At 52.3% G+C, this 21,523-nt stretch overlaps 12 protein-coding genes and 1 non-coding gene across 13 annotated transcripts; 6 read left to right on the top strand and 7 right to left on the bottom strand.

Moving 5' to 3' along the window:
- Positions 1-49: 49 nt before the first annotated feature.
- Positions 50-3,851, top strand: ASPVEDRAFT_41511 (uncharacterized protein). Its single transcript, XM_040812363.1, has 8 exons — positions 50-427; positions 477-931; positions 985-2,012; positions 2,062-2,372; positions 2,421-2,491; positions 2,542-2,631; positions 2,684-2,710; positions 2,760-3,851. Exons 1-8 carry the CDS (start codon positions 263-265, stop codon positions 3,397-3,399), a joined length of 2,787 nt encoding a protein of 928 aa, XP_040667744.1. The 5' UTR covers positions 50-262; the 3' UTR covers positions 3,400-3,851.
- A 128-nt stretch (positions 3,852-3,979) lies between these two features.
- ASPVEDRAFT_41510 (zinc-binding alcohol dehydrogenase family protein) lies at positions 3,980-5,297 on the top strand. Its single transcript, XM_040812362.1, has one exon. It carries the CDS (start codon positions 4,035-4,037, stop codon positions 5,088-5,090), a length of 1,056 nt encoding a protein of 351 aa, XP_040667743.1. The 5' UTR covers positions 3,980-4,034; the 3' UTR covers positions 5,091-5,297.
- ASPVEDRAFT_52775 (cytochrome P450) lies at positions 5,243-6,905 on the bottom strand (the record flags this gene model as incomplete). Its single annotated transcript, XM_040814697.1, has 4 exons — positions 5,243-5,402; positions 5,449-5,612; positions 5,667-6,785; positions 6,843-6,905. The coding sequence occupies 4 exons, from the start codon at positions 6,903-6,905 to the stop codon at positions 5,243-5,245; spliced, it is 1,506 nt and encodes a 501-aa protein (XP_040667742.1).
- A 1,028-nt stretch (positions 6,906-7,933) lies between these two features.
- On the bottom strand, positions 7,934-8,798 carry ASPVEDRAFT_41509 (uncharacterized protein). The gene has a single exon (XM_040812361.1). The coding sequence runs from the start codon at positions 8,630-8,632 to the stop codon at positions 8,021-8,023; it is 612 nt and encodes a 203-aa protein (XP_040667741.1). The 5' UTR covers positions 8,633-8,798; the 3' UTR covers positions 7,934-8,020.
- Positions 8,799-9,229: 431 nt separating this feature from the next.
- On the top strand, positions 9,230-10,801 carry ASPVEDRAFT_41507 (uncharacterized protein). The gene is made up of 2 exons (XM_040812360.1): positions 9,230-10,428; positions 10,491-10,801. Exons 1-2 carry the CDS (start codon positions 9,444-9,446, stop codon positions 10,553-10,555), a joined length of 1,050 nt encoding a protein of 349 aa, XP_040667740.1. The 5' UTR covers positions 9,230-9,443; the 3' UTR covers positions 10,556-10,801.
- Positions 10,802-11,228: 427 nt separating this feature from the next.
- ASPVEDRAFT_130603 (uncharacterized protein) lies at positions 11,229-12,104 on the top strand (the record flags this gene model as incomplete). Its single annotated transcript, XM_040806737.1, has 1 exon — positions 11,229-12,104. A coding segment is annotated over one exon (876 nt), but the record flags the coding sequence as incomplete, so codon positions are not given.
- A 692-nt stretch (positions 12,105-12,796) lies between these two features.
- On the bottom strand, positions 12,797-12,869 carry ASPVEDRAFT_t74. Its single transcript has one exon. It is a non-coding gene; the product is annotated as a tRNA-Lys (tRNA).
- Positions 12,870-13,019: 150 nt separating this feature from the next.
- Positions 13,020-14,312, top strand: ASPVEDRAFT_83497 (uncharacterized protein; the record flags this gene model as incomplete). The annotated part of the gene is made up of 1 exon (XM_040817405.1): positions 13,020-14,312. One exon carries the CDS (start codon positions 13,020-13,022, stop codon positions 14,310-14,312), a length of 1,293 nt encoding a protein of 430 aa, XP_040667738.1.
- Positions 14,313-14,433: 121 nt separating this feature from the next.
- Positions 14,434-14,901, bottom strand: ASPVEDRAFT_83496 (RidA family protein; the record flags this gene model as incomplete). The annotated part of the gene is made up of 1 exon (XM_040817404.1): positions 14,434-14,901. One exon carries the CDS (start codon positions 14,899-14,901, stop codon positions 14,434-14,436), a length of 468 nt encoding a protein of 155 aa, XP_040667737.1.
- A 196-nt stretch (positions 14,902-15,097) lies between these two features.
- On the bottom strand, positions 15,098-16,764 carry ASPVEDRAFT_71933 (aldehyde dehydrogenase). The gene is made up of 3 exons (XM_040816144.1): positions 16,329-16,764; positions 16,040-16,266; positions 15,098-15,987 (listed from the first exon to the last, which is right to left on the bottom strand). Exons 1-3 carry the CDS (start codon positions 16,736-16,738, stop codon positions 15,122-15,124), a joined length of 1,503 nt encoding a protein of 500 aa, XP_040667736.1. The 5' UTR covers positions 16,739-16,764; the 3' UTR covers positions 15,098-15,121.
- Positions 16,765-16,924: 160 nt separating this feature from the next.
- On the bottom strand, positions 16,925-18,105 carry ASPVEDRAFT_83494 (amidohydrolase family protein; the record flags this gene model as incomplete). Its single annotated transcript, XM_040817402.1, has 2 exons — positions 16,925-17,423; positions 17,474-18,105. The coding sequence occupies 2 exons, from the start codon at positions 18,103-18,105 to the stop codon at positions 16,925-16,927; spliced, it is 1,131 nt and encodes a 376-aa protein (XP_040667735.1).
- A 692-nt stretch (positions 18,106-18,797) lies between these two features.
- ASPVEDRAFT_41502 (uncharacterized protein) lies at positions 18,798-19,553 on the top strand. Its single transcript, XM_040812359.1, has 2 exons — positions 18,798-18,947; positions 19,014-19,553. Exons 1-2 carry the CDS (start codon positions 18,869-18,871, stop codon positions 19,274-19,276), a joined length of 342 nt encoding a protein of 113 aa, XP_040667734.1. The 5' UTR covers positions 18,798-18,868; the 3' UTR covers positions 19,277-19,553.
- ASPVEDRAFT_28596 (Zn(II)2Cys6 transcription factor) lies at positions 19,301-21,426 on the bottom strand (the record flags this gene model as incomplete). Its single annotated transcript, XM_040810134.1, has 2 exons — positions 19,301-21,224; positions 21,272-21,426. 2 exons carry the CDS (start codon positions 21,424-21,426, stop codon positions 19,301-19,303), a joined length of 2,079 nt encoding a protein of 692 aa, XP_040667733.1.
- Between the last annotated feature and the right edge of the window lie 97 nt (positions 21,427-21,523).

Below are 21,523 nucleotides of genomic sequence, written 5' to 3'. Positions count from 1 at the left end.
GATTCTATACATATCCATCCATTATTCATCATCATCTACCATCACATCGATCGCCTTTCTGAATAGCCTGTAACTGTCAACTGAAACTTGCACCTTGGATGGACTGGCTGGCCAATGACGACATCGATTACTAATGACATAATGAAGATTCGGTCACGTGATAGCTTTCCCCGCAGAGTTCGGAGTCCCCGAATTCTCCCCGCGTCCAATTTCTGCACAGCTGCATCTTCGTCAACTGCCGCGATGCGATGACAGACTGATCATGCAGGTGGACCAAGACTCCGACTCCGGGAGCCAGACCGGGCCCCCTGACCGACAAACCTCCCGGTCGGCCCGCAGCCATCGCGCCAAGAGGAGTCGCATAACGAGGCGGCGCATCTGTCATAGCTGCCAAACCTGCCGGCGGCGAAAGGTCAAATGCGATAAGGTAAGCCCGATTTTCCGTCTTCATTGCATTGAAATACTGACAAATTCAGGTGCATCCGATATGCGGGAACTGTTCGAAAATTGCTGCCGCGTGCACCTACGACGACGAACCACGCCCGAATGACATCCGAGCCAGTCCTGCCAAACCGCAAACACCCATACCAGACGCGTTGGAGGAGGACGAGAGTCGGAATAAGGACAATCTTTTGCGCTCGGGACAGACGCCAGATCTCTGCGCGATTGAAACCCAGCTGGCCAAGCTTACATCGCTTGTTGAGCAGTTGCAGGAGGATCGCCGTGCGCTGAGACAGGACACGGTCAACTCCAAACCGGTGGCTGCTTCGACGACGAATGGTGATTCTGGACCCGAAAAGCTGTCTGGCGCTGCTGTTGATGGTGGCAGCGACGAATTTGCCATCCCGACCGGCCTCGCCACCGACCCCGTTGACCCGCTGAGCGGTTCAAACGTAGGACACTTGAGCCACGCAGGTCGGGGAAGCTCGAGGTTAGTACTATCAACGTGTGTTAAGGTCACAGAGATACCTAACTGTTGCTTAGATATGTCGGCACAACCTACTGGGCCTATGTCTCCCACGAATTGGGAGAGCTCAACCAATTGCTTACCAGCCAGGACCAGACTCGTGATTCCGCGAGGGCTGGTGATGCTTTGGCAGACCCTGCTAGGGGTGCGCAAGGCCAGATCCTGCGCTCTGGAATCCCCTCGGAATTTCCTGGCGTCGGCCCACACGCGTTCTCTCTCCGATCGGGCTCCTTTCCCTTGGTAGATGGCCAGGTTCAGGCGGACACGCTTGGCAATGTTCCAACAAAAATGCAAAGTGACATCCTTTACAAAGGGTTCATGTCCGGCGTTCATCCGCTGAGCCCGATCATCCATCCCCCGACCGTCCTGAAACTTTACACTGACTTCTGGGCCTGGTATGGTAGTGCTCCGTATACCAGAGAGCCGTGGACAGAGCCATCGTTTATCCCTCTTCTATATGCCATCTGGTTTGGAGGCTCAGTCTCGATCTCGTCTAGCACCATCAAAACTTCGTTTTCATTTTCACGATCAGAGCTCTCGGCAAGTTACGCTGATGAGGTCACTTGCTGGCTGGCCAGGATATCCTTTCCTCGCAGTGCCTCACTTTATGACCTGGCTGCTTATCTTATTACACAAACAATTCTATCGCGCGAGGAAGAGCCCTTGAGAAGTAGCTTGTTCATTAGTCTTGCAGTAAGGGTAGCTCAGACCTTGGGACTGCATCGAGATCCTTCGCAGTTCAACATTGAACCATGCGAGCGGGAGTTTCGACGGCGAGTGTGGTGGCATATTGTCCACATGGACTCTGTCATTGCCATGTCCAGTGGACTCCCGCCGCTGCTTAGTGAGGACACCTACTGGGATGTCCGCGAGACCAGCGAGGTCAAGGATACTTTGCTAAGTACTATTCAAGCTGAGCAGTATGAGCACCTGGTCTCCACCGGCCAGCGACCGCCCGATAACCCGGATGACCCAACTCTCTGCGGTGGGCCATCGATGGTGAATGTGTACTACTTGTCTGCAAGAGGCAAATGTATCATGGCGCGTGAGTGAGCCTCTGACACTTGAATTGACCGTCCGTCTGACCTTTGCAGAGTCCGTCCATCGGATACTGAAGATTCAGCTCGGAACGAAGCCCGTCACCAGGGGCGATATGGAGGAACTCCGCGCTGCGCTTCATGATCTCCAAGAGAAACTCAATTCCATTGTCAACAGGATTCCCACAAGCGACAATTCTGCGACTTCATCTGCGCCCGAGTCTGAGACGACAGCATCGGCTCATTCCTGCGCGGCGGCCCTTCCTGGTGACGACGGCCCATCTGGCTGCCACGAACAATATCATTCGGCAGTTCTTGTTGCCTTTCACAAATGGACTCGGATCCTTTTATCGCTGTTCATTGATAAGGTCCGTCTTCCCGGCTACTATCCAGCTCTTCTGCTGACAAGATTGCAGGCCTTCTGCGTCGCCTACCAGCCGTTTCTCCGGAATCCGCAGAGCCGAATCTGGCCATATGCGCGACAGTCGTAAGTGCCGTTGCTCAAAAGCAGTTGTCTGCAGTGTCTAATCGAAACAGTGCGCTGCGACATTGTTATGCATTCATGGAGAAGTTCATCCAACTAGCAGCAGACCCTGATTTCAAGCCGTTCCGTTGGGGCTGGCCTGGGTGAGTCTTCCACTGGTTTGTGAACGGAGCGTCCTGGCTAATTCAGTACTAGAAATCACCAGCCCATGCATGCAACGATGTAGGTTTATATGCGAAGCTTCTAGTAGTGGCCATGCTGACTATATCAGGATCCTTCTCATCGACCTCTACAAACGACCTTACAGCCCCGAAGCGCCCGTATCGCGATCGTTTATTGATCGAATTCTAGCACTTGCTGGACCGGGCGAAGGCATTGTGGGTGCGCGTGATGACCTTCCCACTCTTCGTCCGTTGGGGGATGCAGGCCGCGAGGCCTGGAACATGATCCATCGCCTCCGCCACAGGGCCTGGCAGAAAGCTGGTCTTAATCCCAACTTACCCTTGCCTTCCTTGTCTGGCCAAAATCAAAGTCAGGGTGAAGTCCTCGAGGCAGCAGGTAACCTCAAACGACAGCGACGTTCTAGCGGTTCCTCTACTCGTGTATCGCCGGCAATGCCTTCTACTTCGGCCATGGCATCTACCGCTCGTAGTCCTGCATTGCATGTCCCGACCAGTGCAGCCGACTTTGATTTTGTCTCATCGTACCCTGACATGAACTCAACCAACCCAACAATACCAACGCCCGTTCCCGAGTCTTGCCCCAGTTCCGCAGGTGACCCAGCTGTCGCCTTTGACTGGGGTGAATGGGACGCCATTTTCGGCCATTCCCTACCGGTTACAGACGAACTGATGGGTCTTGATCCTGCTACGGGACTAGCATTCGCCAACCTGGAGAATGACGACATGTGAGCCGAAGACATCAATGGACACTGGTATTCATTTCATTTTCTCATCGTAGACTACTTACTTCCTGGCTGCATTGTAGATTATTTGACTGTGATAATATATAGGTGGTACAGTTCATATCCTCTGGCGCAGATCAACCAATGGTCTGTAAATTACTTGGGCCTCAAGGTGAGGATCGAGGCGTTCCAAAGGATTGAAGCACATCGCCACTCTATATACAATAGATGTCCCGTAAACGCCACCTACCGCCGGCAGGGTTAACAGCTTTGGGAGCGCATAAAAGCCCCGAACGGCGCCCCTGTCTACCATGATCGGGGACACAATACTGCATACTGACTTTGTCCTTTGATAGCATTCGGTACGATTCGATCATAGCATTGTCAGATCTGCTGGCCTTGCATTATTTTATAACATATATAATTCAGTATAAGACTCTTCTATAAAGAACACTACAGAATATCCAGGTAATCATAGACACTAAAATAATATTTCTCTATATTATCGTATTATAAATGCGTTGTTACTGCGGCAGATTTCGGATGGCCCGGGAACACATTAATAATACACACAATAAAACTGCGTCTTTTGTGCGAGTCCCATCCAAGCTTCAACAATCAGACTCTTTCTAAATTACAATCATGGCCCCTCCATCAACCTTCAAAGCCGCTCTCCTCCATGAGGGAAGCAGCAACCACACAATCACTGGGCGCTCACTGGGCGCCCTCGGCGACGAGGAGGTGCAGATCAAGATCACCGCCACAGCCATCAACCCTGTCGACTGGAAGATCCGAGACACTGGCTTCTTCCTAAAGACGTTCCCGGCGGTCCTGGGGAGCGATGCCGCTGGCGAAATCGCGGCCGTGGGTTCCAAGGTATCGAACTTCGCGGTCGGCGACCGCGTCTTCTTCCAGGGCATCGTTGGCAACTACGATGCCAGCACTTTCCAGCAGTATTGCAAGATGCCAGCAGCTCTCGTGGCCAAGACGCCCGATTCCATCAGTGACGACCAGGCCGCGGGAATCAGCCTTGCGACGGTTGCAGCCGTGACTGGTCTCTACGACAAGACGGGCCGGGGCCTTGCACCACCCTGGAGCGATGGTGGTGACCGTGCTGGGAACGGAAAGGCCATTGTCGTCCTCGGTGGAAGCTCATCGGTTGGTCAGTATGTGATCCAGCTTGCCCGGCTCTCAGGCTACTCGCGCATTGTAACCAACGCGAGCCTGACGCACGAGGAGCTCTTGAAGAAACTGGGAGCGCACGTTGTCTTGGATCGAAAGCAGGCAGGCCCGCAGGACTACATCGCCGCGGTGAATGGGCTGCCTATCGATTTTGTATATGATAGTATTTCGCTGGCTGAGACCCAGGCCCTGGGAGTCGACATTCTCCATGGGGCCAACACCAAGAGCTGCGTCGTGACTGTGCTCGGGGCCGATGCGGATGCTCAGTCTCGCGGTGCATCGAAGGAGCCCAAGGTCGAAGTGCGACAGATCATGGGCCTGGGTAGTAAGCCGGAGCTGCGGTACTTGAGCGAGCCTCTCTTTGAGCGTTTAGGCGGCCGTGATGGATGGCTGGCAGCTGGGCAGTTCGTTCCCAACCGGCCGGTGGTGGTGGACGGTGGTCTAGATAGCATCGACGAGGCACTCGACAAGAACAAGGCTGGTGTTTCTGGTGAGAAGGTGGTAATTCACCCATAAGCAAGTACAGACTGTCCGAGTGAGTCTCGATAGGAAGAAGATCGCGATTCAGCAACACTTGAACAGGAATTGAACTATGGCGTATCATTATTAATGAAATACATGATTGAATGACAACTAGTGAAATGCATGTGCAGCTCCCTACTCAGTCTCTATACATTTGCTCGCTCCTTCAAATGAACCATCAACTTGCGCTTCTCCCACAGTAAAAAGATCTTCTGTTTATCCCATCCTACAGACTCTGGGGCCAGGGCGAGATCGAAGTTATACAGCACTTTGGCCAGTATAACGCGCAGTTCGCTGTATGCCAGGCTAAACGTTGTTAGCCCTAATCCTGCGGCGGATCGAAATTACTTACTTCTTCCCCAGGCAGTTTCTCGGTCCAAACGAGAACGGCTGGAGGGCGGCCTTGTTGTCAGTGACAAATTCGTCGCTGATCCATCGCTCGGGGATGAACTCATTTGCTCGCTTGAAGTTGGCAGGATCTCGATATGTGGCCCACTGGTTGACTGATACTGCAGTCTGGACGCATTGTTAGCCGAAGTCTTCACCAACTGAACACAGGAACATGCATACCTTGCCAGGGATATGCTCCCCACAAACAGACATCCCCCCCTGTGGAACAACTCGCGGCATTCCCACTGGCACTGGGGGATACATGCGGAGCCCTTCCTCGATACACGCATTCAGGTATTCCATCCGCATAAGAGATCCAAGGCTGATGTCCGAGTCCTGTTTAAACGCGCCTCGGATTTCACGGATTATCTTGTCCATTTTGTCCGGATTCATGAGAAGATGATATGTCAGTCCGCTGAGTGCAGTGGCCGTTGTCTCGGTGCCAGCAACCATAAATACCTGCGAGTTCGCATACATCTCACCATGGCTCAGTCGGAGTTCCTCCTTCTGACGCATCACAATGCCCCAAATATCTGGCTTGTGAGAGTTTCGTGCTGGGTCAATCCGTCTATCTACCCGCTCCTGACACGCCTTGTAGTGCGAGATGGCCTTGTCAATCAGGGCTTTTGGGACGAGTCTCTTGGCCAATAGTGCGGTCCAGGGATAGTAACGGCCGAGTCGACGCAGAGAATTTGCCTTGATGTTCATGAAGATAGCAGATACCCAGCCATCGTCGCCAGTCCCGGCCAGTAGGTCCAAAGGCTCACCAAAGGTCAGATCACCCATAATGTCAAAGGTTGTGAGGTTATACAGTCGAACTAGTTCAACCGGACTTTCCGGGCTTTCACGCGCCAGATTAGAGAGTTTGTCAGTCAGCATGTCGACATAGTGGCAGATGAGCGGCTCCTGTTCACGCAGAGCCTTCTCAGAAAATGCATGGGAGAAATTGCGGCGGAAACGCGCATGGTCAGGGCCAGAAGCACGGATTATATCCGGAGAACCGTTGAACGAGGGCCCGTAGAACCGAGCATCCTTTTCCGTTGGTTTCGCGCCGCCAATTGCATGGCCGTAAATGTCCTTCCATGCTTTGGCTTCTGAGTAGCTCAGTTCATTGGGAGCCACACGGACGGTGCTGCCGTAGATATTATGGAGCTCGGTGATCCAGTCATTGTGGTCGCCTTTGAACGTGTGGTACAGGTTTGGAATCCGGCTCACGACGGCATATCTAGGGCCGGGGAATCGGGCAAGGGGGTTAAAGCACAGCTCATAGAGGCACTTGGCTGCGATGCCCAGTATGATCTAGCATGAGTTTAGTGCCTAGTATCCAATGTTTCGAAACAATATGAGGTCACATACTGAGGTAACAATCACAGCAACATGGTGCTGGGAAAAAGCGTCTGCTGTAGACTGTAGCAGCATCCTTCAAACTAGTAATATCTTTGCAAAGGTTAACAGTCAAGAGAATGCTGGCGAACCGGCTTTCGCTAATCTTAAGGTTGAGCTATGGAAAGCTGACAGCTATATGTACTCCAACCCCCACAACATGCCATCGAAGATCTGCACTGGTGTGTATCAGGTGTGCAGAGTCGAGCGGTATAACGTCTCCAACTCTGCACGGACTGGAAGTAATGCAGCAGTTATGAAACAAGCCTGCAGTATAAGGCGGTTAGTGTGGGATATATGCCACCCCGCCCGCACTCGCACAGGCCATTATGCAGTCATTCGATTGAATAACCGTTGAAATGACGGCTGTTAGTCCGGTTCCAAACGCTATGCTGAGCTTAAGGGAAATAAGCTGCATACTGTTTTCCTCCGGCTCATTCCTAGGAATCCTTTACAGGGCCAAGCAATATAGACAAATGATCCTTTCAATTTTAACAAAATAAGCATTGCTAGTAACGAATGGAACCCTGGTTCACCGTTGAACCATTACACCCTTCCGTCAGAGGTACTGGTGAATCCTCAGTCAGACATCGCCAGAGATGGTGGCTTTGCGCAAGACTCAGCACGACCGGTTGATTGCCAGTAGATGCCTTCAAGGCTTTCGTAAAACATCAGGTGTTCGGTGACAAAATCCTCCCTGGACGTGGAAACCGTCTCACCGAGCACCATGCTCCAGCCCGGTCCCATGAGAATCTCCTGCCCGTCAGACGCCGCGAGGCCATAGGGGCGGCAGCCCTAGCAGACGTGGCCAAGGCAACGGCAAGAGAAGAGATGCTGGCGAAATGCATGGCGATTGCGTTAGGTATACGGAAGCCGAAGAGATGATGGTTGAATGAGAGACTGGTTGCAGGAACAAAGACTGAAGAGGCTTGATGCTTACCAGAAGAGCAGCAGGTGTTGGACTGGCTTTTGCCAATATCCCCCTCGTCCGTTCACCCACGGCTGTCCAGATTTACTCAGAATTCTCGTTTATGATATTCAAAACATAATGAAGAAGAATAACATCTTTCTAGCACTCAGGTCTGGGTATATTTGCTAATTCTGTCTAACAGTGTATATAGGAATGAGATTCCACAATGATACATTCAACATTAATCAGCCCCTTCATCCTTCTTTACTGCCGACTGACTCTTGTCCGACCGATGGAAGACTGCGCCAAAGAGGGAGAAGATGTTGTTGACTCGCAGCCACATGCAGTAGAACAGCGTCATTCCAGTGACGACCAGCTCGTCGCGCGCCGCCTCAGTCAGTTCCAGATCGTCCATAAACTCGATGTAGCCGATTTTCTTGATCCCCCAGATCTTGGCCGTGTACTTTGCCACCGGTCGCTGTCGCTCGTCGACGCAGACAAAGTCCCAGGTCGTGAAGCCGCTATCGCTGGTCCAGGTCAGGGTGACTGGCTCGTCAGTGTCGGACAGGGCATATGACTGGTGTGTGTAAAGGGTCTTGAATCGCTTCTGCGCAGCCAAGGTGCCTTTCCGACCGGCGACCTCATAGTCTGCGTTGATCCTGACTGTGTGCAGCGTGCCAGTGCCGACTGTGTAGTCGTCTGCTGGCCGTTTGAAAACCAGGTGCGGGGCCTTGACAGCATGCCAGTGGACAATGTAAAGAGGGTCCGCGTCAGGGTTGTTGGAGTCTGTGATGAGGCCCTTGAACTTCTTCCAGGAGAAGTCCACCTGCAGGCGCGGTGTGTGGGCTGTCATGGCGAGAATACTGAAATATGAGATATGTGCAGGTAACTTTCAACATCAACCCGACGGTCGCAACAATCTTTATATCGGTTTTGTCTTCAGCCTTTGGTCTGTGCTTGCTGCTAATCCAAATCCAGTTGGATGCGCCGCCCGCTGAGCTGCTCAGCCGCAATACAGCGATGGACTGCCTGAAAAGAACAAGTACACGGACAATAATATCGTGAATCTCTCTGGGTTATCAGATGCTAACCCAGTAACCCTATTGTCCAGATGTCGACTGATATTATTTATCAGGATATTTGGCAGTGCAGGATTGTGGAGGCTGGCCATCGTGAGACCTCTCGGTGTTTGAGGAGTGGCGGTATGCACTGGAAGGAGTAGATATGAATAGATAAGTAGTAGATAAATAGTGGATATGAGTAGATACGAGTAGATGTACTTGCAGTCACTGACACTGGAGATGCGACAGAGCTGGCTTTGACTCGATAAGCAACTGCCAAGTTATGTATCGATGCCGAGTCTGGATAAACGCCAAGTCTGTAGACTGTAGAAGGCTTTCAGGACGTGGGCAATGGTCGCTTCACTGTCTAAATATTAACCGACCTCGTCATCTCGCTTAGAGAATTAACTCGAGATCGCCAGCACCAACACTGTTGATCGCTGGCTCGGCTAGACGTACTGTGTTGGGCATGTTCCGTGTCCATCAGTGGTTCGCGTAAACGACCATAAGCACATGGAATGGTGCAATTCGGCAATCTCAGCTCTACAAATAACCAGCCTGCCCCGACTCGTTTCTCCACTCACCCTTGTGTTTCACTGCATCATGAGGCTCCTTGAACTCGCTGCTGTCGTTGGCATTGCTGCCTCTGCTGTCCAGGCGCGCAGTCCGCTCGCGACCCCAGACCAGCGCGATCTTGACGAACTCGCCATCGAGATCTTCCAAGACAACGCCTTCGCTTTCCTCAAGGGGGAGGCAAAGGGTGCTTACAAGGTCGCTCATGGACTGCCCATCAGCGACGAAGCCTCTGCCAGTCTCGACCAGGCGATTGAGGAATTGACCTTCAGTGCGGTGCAGAAGGCTGTCAACACCGATCCATACTATCCCAAGGTCTACTGGTACGATGCCGGTCCGCGCAGCTGGTTCGGCCTGGATGTGCCTGGTGGGCGCTATTCCTACGACAATCCGGACTGTGTCTATCGCACCATCCCGATCAGCTCCAAGGTCGACTACATTGTGACTGGCCACCGCCACTCTCCAGGACCATTGGACGTCAGTTTCTCTCTTATCAGCAATCCCAACTCCCAGAATACCGTTTCGCATCTGTCAGGCGATGATCTTGTCGTCAACAGCGATGGCTCGTACACCATCACGATCAACAGCACTGCTGCCGAGGGCCAGACGAATCATATCCACTCGACCCCTCTGGCAAAGCAGCTCCTCATCCGCAACAACCGTGGCGACTGGCAGACCGAGCAGCCAGACGAGCTCACCGTCAAGGTAGTCAGCGATACCGAGGGCCAGGACCCGATCAGCAAAGACAAGATCATCGCCACCGCAAAATGGAACCTCCAGGAATCCGTCGCCGACTACGGCGTCGGCGCTCTCGGGCTGAAGACGATGATCAACAAAGTAAACTCATTGGCGAATCCCAGTCAGTCCAGCACGCTGGGTACCCTGACCAGCCAGGCGAGTTCGTTCGGCCATTACAACCTCGCCGAGGACCAGGCTCTCGTCGCGACCGTGACGGCCGGAGACGCGGACTATTTCGTCTTCCCAGTAACAAACCCGTGGATGGTGTCCGTCGATCCTGGGAGCAGCCAGGTCAGTCTGAACAACAAGCAGGCCGCCGCCAATGCCAACGGCACGTACACGTTTGTGGTGTCTCTCGCAGACCCTGGTGTTTACAACTGGATCAACACCACGGGGCTGCATGAAGGCACAATCATGGTCCGCTGGCAGGGACTGGATACCTCGGAATCCTCTACGGACTCACTTTCGGTGGTGACGCAGTTGGTGCAGCTGGCGGACTTGCGGTCGGTGTTGCCGAAGGAAACCCGTTATGTGACGGCGGAGGAGCGGACAGCGCAGGTTGAGCAGCGGGCAGAGGCGTACAGGGCCTTAACCGTCACTGAATAATAGTGGAACAGAGTAGAAATGAACAATAAACAATGAGAATGAAGAAACAAACAGATCCACCAATCACAGGCAGCCCGGACTGCCGGTTCGGCACGGGTCGCGATCCGATCGGGCTTAGCCAACAATGATCGATTTTGTCAGATCGGGTGAACTACGTATTATTATTATCATCAATGCTTTATTGTACTCAGAATGGCATTGCTGGCTATGTTTCTCTCCCCCCGCTGGCGATGGTGTCTCTGCATTGCCCCCGCCTCTCTGCTTCTGCTGTTTCTCTACCTCTCGTCCCAAACTACACCCACCACTCCAGGCACCACCGCAGCACAGTCAGACTCGCCGTATCCTCAATCTCCAGCTTCAAATTCTGCAAGACCCCTCTGGAGTCCCGTCGGTGCTGGAAACGCGACGTTAGGCGTGAGTTTCTTGCTGTTTGCTGTTATCCACTACTAATTCCTGTCTCCTCTGCCTCAGTTCGAAGCCATCGTCGCGCTCTCCCCCTATTCCTCTTGGCGGACACGAGGCCTTCAGGCAGCCGCCGACGCCACCGGACTTGATATCACAATCCCTCCCCAACCTCCCATCCAAACCGATATAGTCACCGCTTTCACCGGCCTGGGCACCGAAGACAGAGCTCACCCTAACCAGGGTTCCGCCCAGGCCTGGATATCACATCTCAAGCTCATTGAACACATCATCCAGTCCAATCTGGAATCAGCTCTAGTCATCGAGGACGATGTCGACTGGGACGTCTCCATCCGCGAACAAATGGTTGGCGTTGCGCAGGCCGTCCGCCAACTGACCAACGCCCCTCAGAGCGAAGCTGAGGTATACCCGTACGGCCGGTCCTGGGACGTCCTCTGGCTCGGTTCCTGCAATGAAGCCTGGGACCCGGACGTCGAGTCGGTCTATATCAATGATTCCACCGTGTGCCCTGCCGAGTCGTACGTTGGCAGCGTCGAGATCATCAATTCCCTACCCGAAGGCCAGCGCGTCGTATTCCATTCGCGCATGCCCATCTGCACCTTTGCCTACGCCCTGAGCCGGCAAGGGGCCAGGAACGTGCTACTGGATATAGGCGCGGGCAATGACGAAGCCTTTGACATCGCATTGATGAACGGCTGCCGCGAGCGAGGCCTGAACTGCATCACGATCTTCCCGGAGCTATTCCACCACTATAAACCGTCCGAGAAGCTGGGCGGCACGAGTCTAGTCAATTCAGATAGCAAGGACGGGAATAAGGTGGAAATCGAGGTGGAAATGGGACAGACGGATAATATAGTGCAGAGCGCACGGTGTAACGCCTTATGGGGGAAGTCGTGTCTCCCTCCAAGACCGGAAGAGATATAAATATATGACAAGTATAGTTTGTCGAACCTTATTAGAGCAGCCAGGGCTGAGCCAGTGAGTGGATCCTTGGTTCTGGTGTTTGAGCGATATTACCCCTTGCAGCGATGAAGTTTATTTAAATTCCATTCCATTCTATACATTTTTATACTTCTGGACCCACATTCTTTTCGATATTAACGGGCACGGTCCACTGTGGTCTGTGGTGCCTTGACTGATGGGGCAGTTCAGGCGCCTATCCAACTGCTAAGAAGCAACACTCTAGACTAAATTACTCGTAGAGTAAACAATATCTCAGCTCGTGGGGATGACAGACGCCTGCACCACCTTTCTCAGCCTTCACAAGCTACTCACAGATTCCACAATCCCAGCGGCCGACGTAATCAATGAACCCAGGCATTCTGAAGACGAGGCTTGAATGGGTGACGAATATTAAAATAAAGCAGGATACGTGGAGTATGCGAGGAAGCTGGGGATCGATTTGCTTGATGGTAATCATGGTTAATTGCTCGATGTACATAGTGGAGCACTCTCGACATATATATATATATTGCTGGCGATTGACGCCCCATCACATATCACACCCGACGACTCGAGTTTCACATCTAAACCGTTTTGACAATAAATCAATCAAAGCAAGACTTTTTTTTACCACTGCCATAGCATATGCTGTAAGAACAAAAAGAAAAAAAGAAAGCCCAACGCGGGGCTCGAACCCGCAGCCTTGAGATTAAGAGTCTCACGCTCTACCGATTGAGCTAGCCGGGCTAGTTCATATCTGCACCCGCCAGTTTTGACATCATAAGCGGCCGTCGGGTCAACTGTTGACAGCCACTGCCCTACTTATACTGCGTACCCCGCAGCTCGTCGACTGAGGCACATCTTCCCCAGAGGAACACTTCCTCGTATACAATCATCATGGCGGCGGCTGAAACGCTCACTATCCACCTCCCCGGCGGTGCCATTTTAGCTCGACGCCGGGACAACCTCATCCATGCCAGAGGCATCAGATATGCACATGCCACAAGATTTGCGAGGCCCCAAGCCCTGCCAGATTGGGAGGGAATCTGGGATTGCACCGGGCCAGCTTCAGTGTGTCCCCAGAATGCCTCTCGGCTAGCGCGGGTTACCGGGGTTCTGGAGGGAAATAGGGATCAGAATGAGGATTGCCTCCATGTCAGCGTTGTGGCTCCGACCACAGTGCGAGCAGCCCCTGTTATGGTCTTTTTACATGGCGGGGCGTATGTTACTGGGGGTGGTGATCTCGACGCATACAGCCCTCACAAACTAGCCAAGGAGGGTGTTGTTGCTGTCACCATCACCCATAGGCTTGGGGTGTTTGGGTATCTCCCCATCCCCGACCTGGCCCCAGCAAACCTTGGTCTGCTCGATCAGATAGAGGCGATGCGCTGGATCCAGAAAAACATCAAAGCATTCGGTGGGGACCCAAATAACGTCACTGTCTTCGGCCAGTCTGCTGGTGCCGACGCGATATATTGCCTTTTGGTGGCTGATAATACGGACGAACTCTTCCATCGGGCAATACTACAGAGCTTGCCGCTTGGTCGACTGTATGATGAGAACCGTGACAAGATGACTCGTGCCATGTCCCAACACGCCAGCAATGCGCTTTCCCCTGCAGATTTGGTAGTGGCCCCTGTATCCCACCTCCTCGACCTACAAAAGCAGCTGCTAGGCGTCGCCAGATCCGTTTCGCCCGCTCTCCTGCCCTTTGGACCGATATTCGGCGAACACCCATTGCCGCCCGAGAATATCCTCTCTGATCGCTTCATCGCTGCCGCTCGTCGCAAGCCACTATTCGTCGGCTATACGGCAAACGAGGAAACCGCCTTCACGCACATTGACTCGAGGGAGCAGGCCCCTGCATACCTTTATAACCTGTTCCAAGGTGAAACCGATCACCTGCTTCAGCACACCTCCACGGCACTTGGCAGGGGTTTGCCCAGCTATGAGATTCGGTGGTACACTAAAGGAAATGGCGATCTTCAAGCAACGCACTGCATAGAACTACCGTTCCTCCTGGGCGACTGGCCTGCATGGAAACATGCGCCAATGCTTCAGGGAGCGGACGCCGAGGAGGGAGTTGAGAGAGTAGGTACTTCCGTGAGGAATTTATGGGTTGCATTTGCTCGTGGGGAGGACCTAGGTGGCAGGAAGTATATCATTGATGAAACCTTCAAGTTCCCTTGATAGCCTTGTCTATCATATTGTCTGTTTAACCACGCACTCGTTAGATAGATAGGAACTCTATATATCATCCAGTTATCTATTCAACCAAATGCTACCTTTCAAGATATCAATGACAGCTCAATCATCCAACATATGCAACACACTTGATTTCCACCAGAATCTCCTCCCGTGGCAGCGCTCGCACTTCCACCGTTGTCCTTGCCGGCGCAGTCGTACGATCAGACCAAACCCGATTCCACTCCTCATTCATCCCAGCATAGTCGTCCTTCATGTTCGTCAAAAACACTGTCGCATCGACGACGTCGCGGATCGTCGCGCGGCCGTCGGTGGCGCCTTGGATGATAGCGTCGATATTCAAGAGAACCGCGGCAGTCTGCTGCCTGATGTCAAGATCAAGCGAGATATTTCCGGCATCATCTTTTGTTTGAGTAGCGCCGACGAATGTACCATCGCCGCGTCGTGAGGAGGTGCCTGAGACGTAGATGTAAGAATCCTTTCCGTCGCGGGACTGGACGATGCGCGCGTGCGGATAATTGGCCAGCCCTTGGGCATGAGCTGACGGGCGGAAATACGGTGTACTCTGGGACATGGTGATAGGGAGCAGCAGCTATTATTGTGGTGAGGTGTTGAGTAAGTGGTCGTTATAGACAGTGTGAGATTAACTGTTAATGTCCGGGAGATGGCTGCTCGCCCAATCACGGATGTTTCCGCGATTAGTCAGCAGCCTATGCACAAGCACAATTATGTCGGGTGCTTCCGTCTATACTTGTGCAACATATTGGTATGAAGAGATTAATTCTGTATATTGGCTATATATGAATAGTACGGACATTGGTAAAGACATCGCGACTGTGGACTCCTCCCTCTCGCCCCACGCCAGACGCCTTCATGCCCCCGAATGCCGTCCCCAGTTCGCGCACCAGCCAGCAATTCACCCATACCAGACCGGCATCAATCCGTTCTCCAACTCGGCGCATCCGGGAGAGATCATTAGTCAAGAGGACACTGGCAAGGCCGCTCGGATTATCATTTGCCAATGCAATTGCCTCTTCTTCAGTTTCGAACGGTGCCACAGTGACGACGGGCCCAAATATCTCTTCTCGCATAATGCGGCTATCAACGCCAACACCACTAAGAACCGTCGGTGTGATCCAGAAGCCATGCTGTGGATGATCCGTTGGCACTTCTCCAATATGGAAGGTTGCCTTCTCTTCTTGTGCCTGCAACAAATAGGACCGGACCTTAGCATAATGCTGCAACGAGACGACAGGCCCGACAGTTTCTCCACACACGTAATGCGTTCGGACATATTCCACAAACGCCGCCAGGAACTGTGCATAGATAGCTTGATGGACGTAGATACGCGAACCACATAAGCAAATCTGCCCGCTATTCTCAAAAGCAGCACGGGCAGCCAGAGGCACCGCCTGAGCCAGGGCGACATCATCAAAGACGAGGGTTGGATTCTTCCCGCCGAGCTCAAGAGACAGATGCTTGCCTATATCACTCGCAGTGTCCTGTCGGATGCGGATTCCTGTGCTTGTGCTTCCTGTAAATGACACTCCGCGCACACGCGGTGATTTCACGAGCGCTGAACCTGCACCAGGCCCATCACCGAAAACGATATTCATGACGCCAGGTGGAAGGCCTGCTCGTTTGAAGACTTCACCCAGCACTGAAAGACGAACAGTCAGAGGAGGAAGTTACTAGGTTGTGGGATCACGTACAAAAGGCAGTTATGCTGGTTACCTCGCTTGGTTTTGCTACACCGGTACAGCCAAATGCGAGACAAGGTGCGATTTTCCATGTCAGGAGGTAAAGGGGCATGTTCCATGGCGAGATGAGTGCAAACACACCGACAGCTGATCTGTGTTCGTATGTCAAGGTGGATGAGCCCTGGCCATCGGCAAAGCGCACTGCGCCCTCGTCGTGTAGGATATACGTTGCAAAGTATCTAGCCCACTCAACATTAATGTCATCTTACAGGAGCCAAATTCGACTCAATGGGGAACCAACCGGAAATTCGAAATAGCACGATCAACCTCAACTCGGGCCCGAGCTAGGGTCTTTCCCTGGTCTATGCTCTCCCAAACTGCAAACAGCTCCTTGTTCTCGCTCAAGATCGCAGCAATTTGCAGCAGGATGTTCGACCTCTCCGTCCGCGAAGTTTGCGACCAAGATGGGAATGCTCTCGAGGCAGCATCCACCGCGCGGTCTACATCAGGTGGTGTACTGCGAGGGACATGCACCAAAACACCGCCAGACGAAGGGTTGAAAGACTCAATCCCTTGTTCTGTTTCTGAATGCGCAAACTGATTGTCGATAAAGTCCTGTAGACGTAGAGGGGTATCTGGATTGCCGGCCAAATAGTCTTTGGCACGCTCCAGGGTATCCAGCTCCCACAGCGTAGAAATCGTATCCATCATGAACTGGAGAATATGATGAACTAGAGAACACTATATGGAAACAACTGAGTGTATAGTATTGTGTTTAATATCTTGTCCTTAACTACGCCGGATAGACATCCGATTCGCCTGTTCGACCATCGCTGATCCACTATTCATATCCATATTATAGAAAGGGCAAATGTGAATTATATTGTATATTCAGCACTAATTTGGAACGGGCATCCGCTGAGCTGATACAGACTTCGAGTTCTGCGCAAACATATCCCCCAGCCCCAAGAACTCAATCGCGTTGCCTGCCAGCATCTGCGCCCTATCTCGATGCGTCAAAAAGGCGTGAACCTGCTCGTCGCTTGTGAACATCTTCCCCGGGACCGGCATCTCGCCGAGCGGGAAGGGATAGTCGCTGCCCATGACGATTCTATCGGAGCCGATCTTCTTGCAGATATACTGCAACAGATCCGGGTCGTGCGCCAGGCTATCAATCCAGACGTTGGACTGGGACGCCTGCAGGTAGTCCTGTGGAGCCATTCCCTGGGAGTTGTGTGCCACCAGGTCTGGGCGACAGTCGTACCCATGCCGGATATGTCCGAGTAGTGGCAGGTAAGCACCGCCGGCGTGTGCAAAACAGAATCGCAGCTTTGGATGCTGTACAAGAACGCCGGAGGAGAATATGGCGTGCATTGCCAGGGCAGTCTCGCTAGGCCTAAGACATATCAGCTTGTTAAGCCGGAAAGAAAGACAGACGTAACTTACATTCCGATCAGCCACGCAGACCAGTAACTACCCCATCTACTTTTGTTCTCTCGCTGGTATTCATATCCTAGAGGGTGGACAAAGATCGGGACATTCAGATCCTCGCAGGCTTTCCAAAAGGGTTCGAATTCAGGACTGTCCAGGGGCCGTCCGTTAATCTCAGTCCCAATCTCGACGCCCTTTAGCCCTAGGACAGTCTTTGCGCGGCGCAACTCAACAACAGCAGTGTCGACATCCTGCAGTGGCACGGTGGCCAAGCCCACAAAGCGACGGGGATAGTTATGGCAGATGGACGCGATATGGTCGTTCAAATGCCGGGCCATCTCTGCAGCAGGGCTGACGGGCTTCTCGTATGCGAACAGAATGGGCACTGTACTAAGCACCTGGACATCCACTCCGGTGGCATCCATTTCTGCAATGCGCGCCGCCGGATCGAAGCAGTTGGGCTCTACTGTCCGGAAGAATTGATCGCCCACGAACATATCCACTTTGCTGGATATTGCGCCACCTTGCTCGTTCGTGTTTGGAGGATTATGTGGACGAAGGTTGATCCATCCTTGACTTTCTTCCTTGGTGTCGTTTTGGTATTTGGAGAAGTCGGGCAAGGATGGCGGCATGATATGCGTATGCATGTCGATTCGGAATGGGGCATCATGGCCGCAACTGACACATTGGGGTTGAATAGCTGTAGAGGAACAGCAATATGGCATGGCAACCATTCTGGATATATTTAATTCACCAAACACGTAAATGAGTGGTTAACTGTCTGCCAAATAGCCGGCAAGGAGTAGGTAAATGGACACGATAACAGCAGTAATAAGTACACTATCTTCCGAAGTACATATCTAGATAGAGGCGTCAAGCGTGCCATCTCGTAACCGGATGCACCCGATGGCCAATCGGTATGCCATCCGACTCCTTCATGCTGAGGACGCGATATCACCGGGTCGTTCCTCAACTGGAGCCATTTAACTGTCCTGTCCTCGACCCACTGCATGTACAATTAGCTGCACAGATCCATTCTATCCCATTCATAAATAACAGTTCTTGCATGTGCTTAAAGTTAAACATGGGCTCTATATCAGACTCTCAGCTCACTATCCCCGGACCTATTCTCCTGTCGTCGTGGATATCTGCAAACTCAGACAGCCTGCGCCCTCCAGTGAACAATCGCTGCTTGTATGCAGGAAAGGATTTTATATTGATGGCAGTCGGAGGCCCGAATGCCAGGAATGACTATCATAGTAGGTCTGTCCAGTAAGCATGCGAAGTAGCGAGTGCTAACGGGAGTAGTCAACGAAACAGAGGTAAAATACATTGATAGAAATACAATTACGTTCACAAAGCAGTTCATAACAATGAAACTAGGAGTGGTTCTACCAGCTCAAAGGTGATATGTTGCTCCGAATCGTCGAGAATGGGAGCTACTTCCGCGACATTGTGATTCAGGAAGGCGAGACATTTCTTCTGCCTGGTGCGATCTATTCCCCGTTACCTCATTTCTGGATATATTGCCGTGCTCACTGTTGAATATCTGCAGGGAACACACCCCACTGCCCAGTCCGGTATAAAGACACCATAGGCCTGGTTATGGAACGGACTCGTCCACCAGGCAGCATAGACCGTATCAGGTGGTATTGTCCCAATAAGGAGGCCCATAAGGGCATTCCTACCATTATCCGTGAAGAAACGTTCTACTGCGAAGACATTGAGTCACAGCTGAAGGAAGTTATCGAGGACTGGATGGGAAACGAGAGCAGCCGAAAGTGTGGCAGTTGCGGAGCGATATCACCGGCCCAGTAAGGCTCAATAGCCCATAGGAGTATATTAATCAAGGGTCGATATCAGGGTCGCGTCATCGAAGAAGCTCCCAGATAAGTCTTCCGATGATAGGGCTGGGAAGTCGGGCAGGAGGAACTGGTCAATGTCCACTGTTGGACTCGTTGTAACATAATTGTTTGACTCGTCCAGTATAGGAAGGTCAGATGTAAAGTCTGCAGAGAGTGTATATGGTTGAGAAGAGTTCAGTCTTTGCTGTTTTGGCTCCCGGTCATCAGATCCATCGTGGCCACGCTTAGATGATAGGACACCCTGTGTTGCCTTTGCTGAGTCCATCTCAGCTCCATAGTATTTTCTGTCAGTTTCGCTTCTTGATGAGCCTTCTTGGCTGGTTTCGGCAGTATCGGCAGTGGGTGGCTCATCATGCTGGTGGGCCCTCTTATCACTCCGACAGTATTTGTCAAATACTCCGTGGAGCAGCTCATGCCTGTTGAAGTCCATCTGCGTCTGGTGCATATCCTCCTTGGTGAGCTGCAGATATTGTTTGATCTGAGGCCACTGGACGTTAACCTTCTGCAGCATATCAAAGCCCGCCTCGACATCGGACCAGGCCGTGCTATTAAAACTCGCATTCCGGGCCAGTCGCATGCAATGCAAAAGGGCTTTGGCACTCGCATAGACAGCGCGACTTTGCTGTACCACAAAATGACTAGGGGGCACGGTAGCAATGACTTGCGGTGTGGCTCTTATACAGTTAGATGCGGCTTCAGCGCAGCGTAGAAACGACTCGGGACCAGCGACGTCAAATCGTTCAATACACGTGCGGTAGAGAAGAACGACGCCGATATAGTAAGAAGACACAGCAATGGACTGCAGCGCCAGCGGCCGTACTTGTCGACTGGGGTCCTCCATCCTCGGCACAACCTGCTTGGTGTAGTATTCTTCCAGCTCGGTATCATAGCCCTCAACGCATGTCCGCAGTGTATCCCACATCTTGGAATCATGAGAAGAACGGGACCTGCGCATCTTCCGCACTGACTTGTAAATGCGGCCGATAGTAATATGGAAATCTGCGATGACCGTGAACCAGGGGTCTGTGCTTGTCTCGAGTGCCAGAGTCGGCCGATCATCTTCAGCAGCATCGATCGCTAATGGCTTGGAAAGCGCTGTTGATAGAGAGCAATCCAGAATATACAAGCACCACCAGACATTTCCAGGTGCTGAAACAGCGTCCATATCAACCGGTGTATCCGCGCCTTCTTGAAGGTCCAGGCTTTGATACCGGCGAATTGCATTTCCCACGATGGTCCAGGCTTCACTTACCCTGCCGTTCTCGATAAGGTAGATGCTGAGTAGACCGAGTGCAACGACAAGGTTGATTGTATGCAAACCCCGCCGGGCAGATAGCAGCGTAGGGCATTTCGAAGTCGCATGAGCGTACAACAGACCACCCAAGTCTTCATGCTTGTAGATCTCCAGCCCTGGCTGATTGAATACCACATGGTCTGCCGGCATGGCCGATGCGGACACTGCGAGCAGCGCGTACAAGAGAAAGGAAAAGTCGTCGTCATTGTCACCGGAGCCAGTGGATAGCCAGCGGTCGTATGACTGCTGAAACTCACACCGATGGATTATAGGGAAGATTGGATAATACGAGGAATAGAATATGTCAATCAGAGCCTGCAGTAGAGGCTCCGGCAGTTGGGTGACGTCTGCTTGTGCGGGCTGAGCTACAGGAGTGACATCCTCGGGCAGCTTCCCAGCGCTGTCAAGAACTGTTTCGAAACTATTGTCGTTTGTTTTTGGAGACTGCTGTGGCATATTAATTGTATCTATAAACTCTGTCGCATCATGGGCAGGCCCCAGTTGGTCTAAGGAAGGCTGGTCACAGTCCCTGCTGTGTTGGCTGGCGGACTGCTGCTGCAACGTCTGTTCCATTCTTCGAATCCGGTTTTCAAGCTTCCAGACGTATCTATAGCGGTCAGATAATTGTCATATAATTTAAAAGAAAGGACTCACTGGGGATCTGCCAGCCTGATGTTGCTGCCGGGCTCCACATAGACGCATTCTGCCTGGTTGCGACTGCAGCCCTGGCAGGGATGCTCTCCATCGCATTTGACCTTTTTACGACGGCATGCTTGACAGGCACGCCAAACTCTCTGCCGCTCGATCATGGGTTGAATGTCTGCAGGAACGAACGAGCAGGAATGAGTGATAGACGAGATCCCCGCATTGGAGAACGGAGATGGAGATGGAGACAAATGCCGGTGG

The sequence above is a fragment of the Aspergillus versicolor genome (assembly GCF_001890125.1).
Source record: "Aspergillus versicolor CBS 583.65 unplaced genomic scaffold ASPVEscaffold_4, whole genome shotgun sequence".
NCBI lineage: Eukaryota > Fungi > Ascomycota > Eurotiomycetes > Eurotiales > Aspergillaceae > Aspergillus > Aspergillus versicolor.
This window is presented reverse-complemented; position numbering and strand designations above follow the sequence as displayed.

What these genes read in the sequence shown, in the direction of transcription:
- ASPVEDRAFT_41511 (XM_040812363.1), top strand. Translation starts at nt 263, where the DNA reads ATGCAGGTGGACCAAGACTCCGACTCCGGGAGCCAGACCGGGCCCCCT. An exon ending in GCAGGTCGGGGAAGCTCGAG is followed by an intron (nt 932 to 984) that starts GTTAGTACTATC and finishes ACTGTTGCTTAG; the next exon opens with ATATGTCGGCACAACCTACT. An exon ending in CAGCCCATGCATGCAACGAT is followed by an intron (nt 2,711 to 2,759) that starts GTAGGTTTATAT and finishes TGACTATATCAG; the next exon opens with GATCCTTCTCATCGACCTCT.
- ASPVEDRAFT_41510 (XM_040812362.1), top strand. Translation starts at nt 4,035, where the DNA reads ATGGCCCCTCCATCAACCTTCAAAGCCGCTCTCCTCCATGAGGGAAGC.
- ASPVEDRAFT_41502 (XM_040812359.1), top strand. Translation starts at nt 18,869, where the DNA reads ATGTTGCTCCGAATCGTCGAGAATGGGAGCTACTTCCGCGACATTGTG. An exon ending in CGAGACATTTCTTCTGCCTG is followed by an intron (nt 18,948 to 19,013) that starts GTGCGATCTATT and finishes GAATATCTGCAG; the next exon opens with GGAACACACCCCACTGCCCA.
- ASPVEDRAFT_41509 (XM_040812361.1), bottom strand. Translation starts at nt 8,632, where the DNA reads ATGACAGCCCACACACCGCGCCTGCAGGTGGACTTCTCCTGGAAGAAG.
- ASPVEDRAFT_71933 (XM_040816144.1), bottom strand. Translation starts at nt 16,738, where the DNA reads ATGATGGATACGATTTCTACGCTGTGGGAGCTGGATACCCTGGAGCGT. An exon ending in CGTGCTATTTCGAATTTCCG is followed by an intron (nt 16,267 to 16,328) that starts GTTGGTTCCCCA and finishes TGAGTGGGCTAG; the next exon opens with ATACTTTGCAACGTATATCC. An exon ending in AACCAGCATAACTGCCTTTT is followed by an intron (nt 15,988 to 16,039) that starts GTACGTGATCCC and finishes TTCGTCTTTCAG; the next exon opens with TGCTGGGTGAAGTCTTCAAA.
- ASPVEDRAFT_41507 (XM_040812360.1), top strand. Translation starts at nt 9,444, where the DNA reads ATGAGGCTCCTTGAACTCGCTGCTGTCGTTGGCATTGCTGCCTCTGCT. An exon ending in GTGGATGGTGTCCGTCGATC is followed by an intron (nt 10,429 to 10,490) that starts CTGGGAGCAGCC and finishes AACGGCACGTAC; the next exon opens with ACGTTTGTGGTGTCTCTCGC.